This window comes from Dermacentor andersoni, chromosome 4 (assembly GCF_023375885.2).
Source record: "Dermacentor andersoni chromosome 4, qqDerAnde1_hic_scaffold, whole genome shotgun sequence".
NCBI lineage: Eukaryota > Metazoa > Arthropoda > Arachnida > Ixodida > Ixodidae > Dermacentor > Dermacentor andersoni.
Window position 1 is genome coordinate 31296854 of NC_092817.1, and position 11686 is coordinate 31308539.

The 11686-nt window shown below is 46.5% G+C and overlaps 1 protein-coding gene across 1 annotated transcript in view; it reads left to right on the forward strand.

Moving 5' to 3' along the window:
- LOC126536629 (cell adhesion molecule Dscam1-like) overlaps positions 1–11686 on the forward strand; it is a 239096-nt gene that overhangs the window by 211550 nt on the left and 15860 nt on the right. The window contains exons 14-18 of the mRNA XM_050183661.3: positions 107–254; positions 2931–3079; positions 3655–3786; positions 6779–6937; positions 9476–9546. Of these exons, the coding sequence (XP_050039618.1) occupies positions 107–254; positions 2931–3079; positions 3655–3786; positions 6779–6937; positions 9476–9546 (659 nt within the window). The remainder of the gene's footprint in view (positions 1–106; positions 255–2930; positions 3080–3654; positions 3787–6778; positions 6938–9475; positions 9547–11686) is intronic.

The following is an 11686-nucleotide window of genomic DNA, read 5'->3' on the forward strand; positions in this document are numbered from 1 at the left end:
AACTCTCCGAACGACGTGGTTTCAGAACGTCTGCACTGTCCAAAGCAAAGGATGAAAGTTTAGAATTGGTCCCTTCTTTCTCACTCGTTTTTTTTTCTCTATGCAGGCAGCCCCCGTCTCTCGCCCAAGGAGTCCACAACATCGGCGAAACGGGCAAGCACGGTGCACCTCCAGTGCGAACCACACGGTGACACGCCGATGCGCTTCTGGTGGCTGAAAGACGGCGTGCCCATCGCGGCCATCGGTGACCACAGGTATTAGGAGGACGAAGATGGCGCCAGCTACTGGCGTATCTAGTCTCGCAAAGGCACGCCGGGCTATTGCGCCGCCCAAGTGTCTCGTTTTACTTTCTGTTAGGTAAATATGCCACAGAGTTACATGGGACGTAAGCATGTCACTTGTCACTAACACTGTTAAGAGGAAGCGAACAAGGCGGCCAGACGGAGCACAGGTAGCACTTATGCGCTCCACTAATTCCAGTCGTGTTATGTCAAGCAAGCGGTCATTATGAGGAAATCTTGCTAAGGGTCAACACTCGCTGGAAAAAAAATCTGTATCTGTAATGTAATGTACCTATCTGTAATGGGACCTTCGAATGATTGTTTTGCGAGAGGTTCAAAGCGCTCCCCAAAGGCTGATCTTGCTCGAATTCTCTGACAGCGACGCTCAGACTAAATTCGGAAGGTCCTTCCCGATCGCCCTTCTCCAGATCTGGCCGGTTCGTGGTCACGTGACCCCGCCCGTGCCCGTGGTTGCACTCTCGCTCAGTTCACGGCGATGACGATTATCATCCATCACCGCCATCGCAACTGCTGGTCACGTTAGCGGAAGTTTGCCTCGCATTTCGCCTCCTTACCTGTCATTGCTCCGAAGAGCGGCTGGCTGTTAGGTTGGCGCAAGATTTCTCCTACTTACACCCAGAATGCCTCCTGAATGGGTCCGCTAGGATTCTAACGGACTACGTAACTTTAATAAATCAAATTGATAATTTCACAACATGACAATAAGAAACTTAATAGGATGCCATAAGAAACTTCGACAGGAGGCAAAACACCTCCCTTCCAGTGTATTTGTGGGAAGGCTAGGTCCTCCATGGTTCGAGTCTACTAGAACCCATGGTCGCACACGGGAAGCCGTATATAGTTCAACCCTTCAAAGATAGTCTGACTTTGCGACGTATCCTAGGCAGTTTAACAAACTATGTTACAGAACGAGCACAGCCATGATGTGGACAGTCCTATCTTGAGTCGCCACGCCGGTGTTGGCGCTACCAGCGTACGAATATTGTACAGTAGCGACAGGCTGAGTTGTTTCGATTTTTTTTTATATCCGCGTGTTCATGGTGAACTGTCTTCCATTTTCAACTCTTTACAATGGTTAAGAAACGTAGCATTCATGCACTATTGTCCCCTCCTAACACTGGCCACAGGTCCCGCATGTTCCGCTGATCTTTTAGCGCGTTCTAATTCAGGGTATTATAATCTGAAAACAGACCTACGAGACGTGTCACTATCTACCTCAAGCTCTTGAAAGCTTATGAACCCTATAGCCCGGACGAGCAGTTGTCAGATTTACAGCGCGGGAAGGAATTATGATGGCGCTGTCGATTAAGCGCCTGCTCATTGGCACCTGTGCCCTCGTCTGGATCACCTTCAGCTGCGGCCACCAGTTTAACTTCGTTTTAACTTATGGACTAGCGTTGTTCGAGACAGGCCGCTTCCGAGCGAGCCCTCAGACGTCGTAGGCATTGTCTACTAACACTTCTCGCTGTGCATCGGCGAAAGCTTCTGTCAGCAGCAAAGTAGGCGTAGCGAGAAGGCGTGTGTTTCAGCGCGTTTTTGGAGGGATAGTTGGTGGATCAGGACATTAAATATCACTTGCTCGGAGTGCTTGCTTAAGGGACATTCGGCTTGCCTAAATACACCGTCCGGTAGGAAGGACTTCAAATGTAATAAAAGAGGAGTTTCGGAAGAGCTTATTCATGATAATATGAATTTAAAAAACTTGACTGCATGTTTCCTTTATATTCTTTTGCTCTTAGTACTGCAGAAGTGTAATGGCGTTCCTCCATTTTACATCCGGATGATTCATGGGGATTATGTGAGTTACAGCCCAATCCCCGATTGGTGGTACTGTGCAAGGTAGTACCGCCATGTGCGCTTTGAGAATTGCAGGTAGCAGTCACTTTGGTAGCACATAATCAGAATGAATCTTTGCAAATACATATGACATAAATGTGCCCTTTAGCAAACAATCGGAGTGCACTTAACATGTCTGATGTTACCTGTTCGCAGGCACAATAACACTGCTGAAAGAAATGAAGGGAATTTGCTACTTCTCCCTCCCCCTCCCTCCTAAAAAAAAATTAATCGTATATTTGTGTGCTGTCTCAAGGCTTTGCTATGGTTCAGAATCGAAGGTAGGCATTTTATACTTACACACACTTCTGTCGTTGCTATACGAGTTGTAATACTTCTTTGATTCACAACCTTCTTTACGAACTCAGGGAAGTTCAGTGAGGTACATTACTAAAGGAAATATTAGGCTTGATGCGCCATTATGAATGTGGCGTCACCAACGTGATCATTATCGACGCAAGAGATTGGTTCGCGCCTTCGTATGTGAGCCCAGGCCATGTAAAAACCATGAAACTATTTCACGAAAGCTTAGAAAATACGTTTCCTTTTTTTATGCTTGTTCGCATATATTCGTTAAATACCGTGGTGCTTTGTTTAAAAGACAAGCGGAAAAATGTTATTAGCAAGTTCCTAGAAGAGTAAGTGAAGGGAGAACATTGATATTATTCGAAGCTTTAGGATTAGCTGTTTTAATTTAATAGAGACAAGTACTCAAAATCTAAGCTTTTAAAGAAGGTTGCTGCACCACACTCAATGATTTCGGGAGGGCCAAACATATTACTTCCTTTACAGGTATTCCCAAGTCGAGCACGCTGACGCCAACAAGGCGAGATCCACGCTGACCATCACGGATACCCAAAAGTCGGATAACGCCCTCTTTACCTGTCACGCGTCCAACGACTTCGGAGAAGACACCACCAACATAAACCTGGTTGTTCAAGGTAAGCCGTCTCGCAAAAGAACCAGCCAATGGTTTCCCTTAGGGAAAGAGTGCGTAAAGTCCATGCAAGCAAGTCCGGCCACCAAAAAGGTATCATTGCCTCCCTAACTCTTAAATTCCGTAAACTTTAGGTTAAAACATAAAAGTCAACTTGTACCTTTTTCGTAACTTCTATATAGTTATGAAACTTTTCGTAAGAGCCTTTGCTCAGTAGCGAGCACTCGTGCGTCCGCCATTGACGAGAGCGATCGGCATGATAACAAGACGATCGCCACGCAAATGCCAATCCTAGACAACGTTTACGCAAACAAGGAATACGGGTCCTGAATCTCTGGATCACTAGGACCGACATTTGTAGACGTTCTTTTATAGAAGAACCGTCCGTGATTGCCCATTACCGAGGCGATAGGTCTTCATTACGCCGATCGCTATCATTAGTGGCATGCACCCGAGCGCGGGCCAGCGAGGAGACGTCCTTACGCAAGGGAAGTTTTGTGAATGTGGGGTAAGAACAAATTCTGGCATCTGCGCTACTTAGGAGCGGTATTGTTCAATAGCATATATTATCTCTGACAGATGTTCCCGGAATACCTGACAGCCTCCAAGTCAGCGAGGCGTCCAGCAGATTCGTGCGACTCGCCTGGACAGAGCCCTTCAGCGGAAACATGCCGATAACGCAGTACCTTCTGCGATGGACAAACAAGGAAGGTTCGTCTTCACCTTTATGCTAAATATTGCTTCTGTTCTGGAACGAACGCTACATTTCGCATTGATGAGGGTGGTGACGCTTGGCAAATATGCATGTAGCTACGACATGCCACTTAACGTGACTGCCCACTGGCCAGAATGTGTTGTGAGACGTTGTTGGAAATGAAGTGATCATAATTTATAGTGATAGAATCCAGCACGCTGTTTGGGATTTTAGTAGGAAATACAAGAAAGTCAGAAATACCAGTTTGTGGCGAGGCCTGGTGGTGAAATCTTGATAGTTTGAAATGTAGTCAAGAGATTACTGTACGGAAGTCGACTGTCATTGAGTACAGTACAATTATTGCTTAAAATTACAGTTAGTATATTACTAGACACTTGCGCTTTATTCTATGCGTATTATGAAGTAAAGATAGTCCACGCTAACGAGCGGCGCTCTCGTCGCCCCACATGCATGGCGGCGCACATGCTGTTGTAAGCGGGCGAGTATAGCGCGAGTTTGGCAAGCACCCCGAGTTTTATGGTCTCCCTGTGATACACGATGCCATCGACGAGTTGTGCCGTAAATGGGTACGTTTCTTACCTTCGTGTCGGCGCCTCTGTCACACGGTACCGACGCCGAACTCTCCGCCGGCCGCCCTCAGATTGTCGGCGTCGGCACAGTGCGACAGAGGGGCCCACACAAAGGAAGAAACGCTGTCGCCAACAGTCGGCAGACCGAAATCGGTGTGCGGTCGGCCTATTGTGAGTGAGCATTACCAGTTGGCATTCGCCAGGCACGTTGCTTGTGGAGGGGACGGAGGCCTATCGTGCAAGTCGGATTCGTCGCTTCCGCTGCCGCTTTCGTCCATCGAAGCATCACACTGGGGTGCTACTTCGTAAGGATCTAAATTCTGAGCACGCGTGTGAGCTAAAATACTTTGTTCCAGCTCGCTCAGGTCTTCGAGAGCCGACATCGGAAATCAGAAGCACACGCTTGGCTACAGCAACACGAACTGCGTATCACGTGTAAAAGCGTCGTGTCGTTTTGGGTGTGCGTGGTTTCCATTTGACTAGACAAATACCAACGTGATCAGGCCCATAGCGCCCTACTAACCTTTATAGAACTAACTAACTTAGGTTCACGTTGGTAGCATGAACATTCAACATTCTGTAGTAGCGTGACCTTCAGTGACCGGCTCTACTGTGTGTGATCAGTACTGTACCCTAACGCTTCTTCCTTCGAAGATGGGAGGTGGCGGGTTCAAACACCTTATAGTGTACATTGTGAACCGACTACCGGTGAAACGTTGATTACATGCAGCTTTATTTGGCGTCTCATCGTGGAGAACACAATTAGCCGCATAGCGAACTAGCCATGGATGTGGTTGATAATTGTGGAGGCTGTTCGACGAGGCGTCACTTTAATTCCGGCTCCAGAGTTCTACTTTAGTCTTTAGATTTGACCTGTTGCAGTGTTCTACTTTGGTCTTTAGATTTGTCCTGTTGCTCTCCTTTCCTCTTTCTTTTTTCCTCCCCTCCTTCCTATCTTCCATTTCTGTGTTGCTGTCACCTCCCTTCAGAGGAGTAGGCAGGCGTTGTGCCCCTTCCGGTGGCAGTTGCCAGCCTGCTCCTCGCTTTCCCTTTCCTGATACCTGTGTATATGTGTTCAAAACAAATAATAATAATAATAATAATAATACCAAAGCAGTTGGACAGGAAACCGCAAGAACACGCAGCTATTATCGCAGAAATACTTTTAACATTTTGGAAAATATGAATTGCCGGAACATCGACTCGATAAGCAAAACAATACTTTCTCACACCTATATACGGCCGCACTTGTAGTCTGCCTCCCACTAGTGCCGGCCTTTAATCGCTATGGCGCTCACCTATCTCAGTTTTCAGCATGCTTCCAGTGAACGACTTCATCCTCACAGCAGATCGACAAATTCTGATAAAAAATGTTCCACGGCGTTTTTCGCGTTACTACTTTATGATGAGACGCTCTGGCCGGTAAGCTTTCCATTGCACTAAAAAAAGTGGATACCATAAAAATTGGTCTGTCCCTTTAACAAACGACGCACGTAACTGCTTAGTGGCTGGTTTAGAAATCACAGACCAAACTTACTGAAGGAAAATATTCACCGACGATTGCGACACTCCCTAATGCGAACTTTGAGCGAGGCTCGAGTTTTCATTTCCCGATATATTGGCAAGCGCGGACAATCTTTCTCGTGTGGCATGTTCCAAACGGAGCGAGGTGTGGCGCATCTGCCTCGCTAATCGGGAGATCGCGAGAAGCAGTGCGTGGGTGACGCGTGGCTGCGATTCACAGCAGCCGCCGCACAGACCTCCGCTCTTACAGCGCTTTGTTTCCATACAGGCGACGCGCACTACTCTGGCGCCATATCGTAGCCATCATCGGCGCACAGCCCGTCTTGCGCTTTTCTTCTCACGCTTTCGTTCCACCAACGACGAGAGAGGCTCTTCATCGCGGGGAAGTCGTGCCCCCAGTGTCAGCGCGGACAACACCCAAGGGAGCATCCCATCGAGCCTTACTCGTAGCCGCTTGCCATCGCCGCTTGCAGGAACAGTGATCCCCGTCACACACGCTGGTACCGCGGACTGACCTCAGCAGCAGAAGCCCCGGACGAGCGTAGCCCTACCCACCTTACGGCACCTCCCCCTCCCCCGCCCCTCTGAAGCGCAAATGAGATCGCCCACGCAGCTGCGGATGCTGTGGCCGCAGGCAACTCAGCGCATGCGCAGTCCGTCTTCCCTCCGCTCCTCCTTTGCTTTCCGCCTCATGGTACCGCTGCACCCTCCTCCTCTGTTCGCTATGGCATTTCTTTCATCTACCGCTGCGGTCCGCGTTTACTTTCATTCTTCGCGGTGCTCGTTCATTCGGTTACGCTGACGCCGCCGACGCTCGCCACAACGGTGGGCTACTAAGAGCTGCGCTCTAAGAAGTGCCTTATGCTGAGCGTAGACATGTTTTTGCTTACCGCAGGCACTTGGGAAGACAGCGTGTCGGTGTCCGGCACCGAGACCAAGGTGACCGTGCGGGGATTAGAGCCCTCCGCCTCGTACCTGTTCACCGTGAGAGCGGAGAATGCCATAGGGCCCGGTGCTTACACTTCGCCGTTGGAAGTGCACACCGATGACGAACGTAGGTGAACCTGCGAGATGCATTACGCAATCTATCACTCAAGATTTCACAACTTAATCAAAGAAAAGACCAGATTACACTGAGGTACATATTTTTGGAACAGAGTCCTCATACACTGTTAGTTTCTGGAAGGTAATTGCTACTTTAGAAAAATTGGAAGCAGCTTGAGGTAGGGGAAGCTGTTGAGAAATGTAGTTTATGTATGCTTATGTATCATGCCCGTGCGTTTCTCCCACTGAATTCCCGATTCGAGATGTCCAGAGTACGCAGCTGCATGAAGTACCACAATGGGGAGAGACTGGAATGCATAACTCCTAGAGACATATTTGAGGACCTGAAACTATGCAGATCGCAAGAAAGCTTCATCAATAAAGTACTGGCCAATATGGCCACTACCTCAAGCATCATTCATAAATAGCAGACCCTTGTAGACCAAAGAAGGGGCATAAGTATTATTGCTCCTAGTCGAGGCATATTTTGTATTTATGCGTCGCAATACTGCTGCGTCTGATATTGTAGTGCTCAGCAATTCAATATGAACAAAATGACATCTGCAAACACACGGATATCGAAGCATTACAAGAGGACATTCGAGCTAATCCAGAGCACCTTGTTACGCAAGCCCAATTCGGTGTAGCTTGTGGCCTGGCATGCGTCATTTAGTGAGGACCTATTTACCCTATTGTACATAAAAGACTTATTAATATAAACTTTTGAGCTGCATTATGACGTACTTAAAACTGATTATGCGTAACATTCGTATGCTTTCTAGAGCTAACTGAATATGTATGTATGTATGTATGTATGTATGTATGTATGTATGTATGTATGTATGTATGTATGTATGTATGTATGTATGTATGTATGTATGTATGTATGTATGTATGTATGTATGTATGTATGTATGTATGTATGTATGTATGTATGTATGTATGTGCATCTACTTATCGATTATACGCGTAAGGCATCTTGCTACTCGCCACTAACTACTTTCTGTTGACTTAACGTTGCACTGCAATTGTCATGCGCGCGTTGCTTAGGCACCGTCAAACCACATTTACATTTTTACTGCCCCCATAGCATCGGCTATGATGTTAAAGCAATGATCTGCTTACGATGATGATGATGATGAAGGTGGCGTTGTAAAGGCTTAAGGTATTTGTTTCTCGGCAACGGGTTATTCGTGGTAACATATGTCAGTAAGTGTGCCTCATTCCGCGAGAAAAAGAAAATATTTGGGGCGATATCTCTCTAATTTAATATGACCGCTATATGCGTTACGACGAAGGATACTTTTTTCTTGTTGATCGCTGCTGATCTATCTTCGAACGCTTTGATTATTTCTCACTTAGCCATCGCCTTCTTCTATACTTACATATTTGTCCTACGTTGACGTTTCTACTTGATCCTCTTCATCATTCCCTCTACAACTTTCGTCAGCTGCTCGAGCGGCGACCCCAAGCCTTACCGCCGCACGCTACTTCTCGAACACCTTGGTGACTACTTTCACCGAAGCGAATGGCAACCGCTGAACAAACGGCGAGCACAACGCTTAAGTGCCCTGCGCTGCCAGACATATATTACGCAACTATCGTATCTCGTGTCAGGGTGATCCAGAGGCAGATGAGGGTGCTGCCCGACGGCGTGTGGATGCAGTGGCGACACGAAAACGTGGTCATGCCGTCCTGGGTTGATCGGCGAATACGGCACTTAGCCTTAAAAGCGTTTCTGTTAATGCACACCTCGCAGCCGAGGAATTGAAGCCAGCAGGTGGGGCCCAGAGAGATTAACGTCGGTTCGGATAAGCATTCGTATCATAATTGTGCCGCTTCGTAAAGTGGTATTCTACGCATCATTTCTTGCCATGAACCTGCTCGATAGAATTACAACACATACTACGCGGAAAGCCAGCAGTCTATTAGGCCACGCATTCTGAGGGACGAACATCTCAGAACTGATAATAGCCTCATTGTTATTAACCTCTCTTTTTTTTTCTTTTCTCTTGACATTCGTTAATCGCTGGAGTTTATTTTTGATTATCGGTATAGCCGGCTCTTCGAAGGACTTGTTTCCTCCGGGTGTCATAATTTTGCAAACTACAACAAGCATTCTTGCTAGGAAATGCAACATATATTCTTGCTAGATTTGACCTGAGCGGGATTGGCTCGAATTGCGCCATTTGAAAGTATGCATCAAGGATGTTAAGCTCAGATTAATTGTTATATTAAGGAGCTTAATTGTTATATATTATAGGAGTATTTCAGTTGCCTTATTTCGCATGCGTTGCTTTACCGAAAGAGACTCCAGTACTGACTTTTTGAATCAGTTGAACTCTTCCCTGAAGTAGACTATGAATAAAATCGCGAATATTATTTAATAGGAGGATTTGCGTGTCTCTTAGCAAATATTTAATTGTAATTTAAGATCTTTCTCAACTAAAGAATAAAAGTTATGAAAGTATGCATTTTTTGTTACGGTGAATGCTACTACACATGTATAAAGTTTGAAGTGTCTTCTTGTTTCTTGCGGTCTTCGCAGCCCCTCGAAATGCGCCGAGTAACATTCATCTCACACCTATCGATTCCAGAAGCATAGCAGTAAAATTTGAGGTGAGTATGTGCCGTCTTTCTGCTTAATAAGCTAGCTCACTAACCGCGTAGAAGAACATTAGCGAACAAGAATAGGCTGCTTCCCTGCTGCGGATGAACAAGAGAAAGTTCAATATTTGTGCGTCATGATTGAAAATATGAGCAACAAAAATCATGAGCATAAGGTATCCAGGGTCTATTATGAAATAATACACGTAGAGTATTTTTTTTTTTCGAAAAAAAAAATGTTGTTTCGTAAGAAAGCGTTTGTTTCGCGCGAATGAATCCAGCTCAGGTATATAAGCAGCCAGTCAAATATCTAAGCAACCGTCCCTCTCTATTTTGTTTACCAGAAATTTTGCAGTTTGCATACTCACAACGTTAGGCGTCACAAATGTGCAAGTACCTTCTGTAATCTATAATTAAGTCGCTCTTAAAAAGAGAAAAATGCCATGAGTACCTGTGCACTGTCTCATTGCTATACATTTTATCTTGTTTATACTGCCTGCAATTATCTTTTCCCCTTTAAAGCGGTCTAAGGCGTAAGCCAAACGGAGAAAGCCTATTGAATTTTTGTTTCTTGTGCACTTCTGAAGTCAAATTTTCATAACTCGCCTCGTGGGGCCTGCTGACATACAGCTTTTTCCGTCATGCGTCAATAAGCTGTTGTACCATGGGGGACAGAACTGCGCAGGACGCGGCTCCAACGACCGGAGCAGGGGAAAACTGCATCGCTGCGCCGTCTGGTGATGGTTCGCCTGGTTCGAGACAGAGCTTGCGCCCTAGCTTGCGTGCAAGCGTGCATACTCGCTGGCCGCTTCACGCGAGTTGCTCGTCTCCCGGCAACCTTCCGCGAGATGCCGCTATGTGGGCATCGGCTGGGAGCGTGACTTGCTTGCAGTCCAGCTTATAAACGCACGGCACAGGCGGCTTTATTGGCAGCGTGACTGTTGTTAGCTGTGGCCCGTGGTCTCCGTATGACCATTCATTTTACGCTTGGGCACGCGCAGCAGAAACCGATGCCATCATAGCGGCATCTCGCGCAAGGTTTGCGGGCAAAGAGCAACTCGCGTGAAGGCGCCAGCCAGTACGCGCTTGCAGCCAGTACACGCAGCCAGCACACGCGCATGCGCTCATTCTTGATCTCGAACCAGGTGAATCATCACTACATAGCGCAGCAATGCAGTTTTCCCCTGCTCCGGTCGACGGAGCCGCGTCCTGGGCAGTTCTGTCCCCTATCGTACGTACAAGTGTTGCGCATACATTTTATAAAGTTTGTCGACGTCTGTGTGTGCTATGTATAAACCAGGAACTTCCTCGCTTAGCCTATCACCCGATGTATTATTCGCCGTACTGGGCATCAGCAACTCTGCAAAGACCCATCAACAGCTTCACAAATCATGTTAGCAAGATAGTACAAAGCGTTCTCGCAGAAGAAGAATCGGAAACAGTTTGAGCGCACATATAGTTACCAATAGAACAATTGAGGTGAAGTGGGAGAATGAATATTATAAGAATTTTATAAAAAAGTACAAGCAAAGTACGCATGAATGACGTGTAAAAGTAGAAAAGAAATCGGCAGCGAAAGCTGCAAGAACACGAGCAGAGAGGTTAAGCAAGTTCGTGTCCGGTTGGCTAGCGTACACTCAAGGAAAAAGAAAGGGGGGGGGGGGGGGGGGAATGCTGAGAAATGAGATATTCACAAACAATATATGACCCGAAATATATTACGCGTAATATACGCCACAAGATTTATAACACCTTCATGTCCTTTTTTCTTGAAGTCGTCCTGATGTAATATAGAAAAAAATACTAAGCGGGAGGCTGATGTATCCATGTGATAGCATTGTGCAAAACAGTCACCGACATTTACTGGTGTTGGCGCAATACTCCTGCCAGGCCGATAACTGAGGCAGTTTAATCAAAGGAATGGGGGAAACGAACCAGAGGGTTGTAATACTACAAAAACGTCGAGAATTACAAGATAAGTGTGGTGTTTGATCACGTGCTTGGAGCGTGTAACTGCTGTCGTCGGACTGTTCTGTTACTAGTGGACTACCGAAAACAGTACGTAAGACCCACTTTGGTAGAGTCGTATTTAAACGATGTATCATAAGTATACAGAAGCTGTATGTCATAAAGTCATCTTAGTTCACGGATA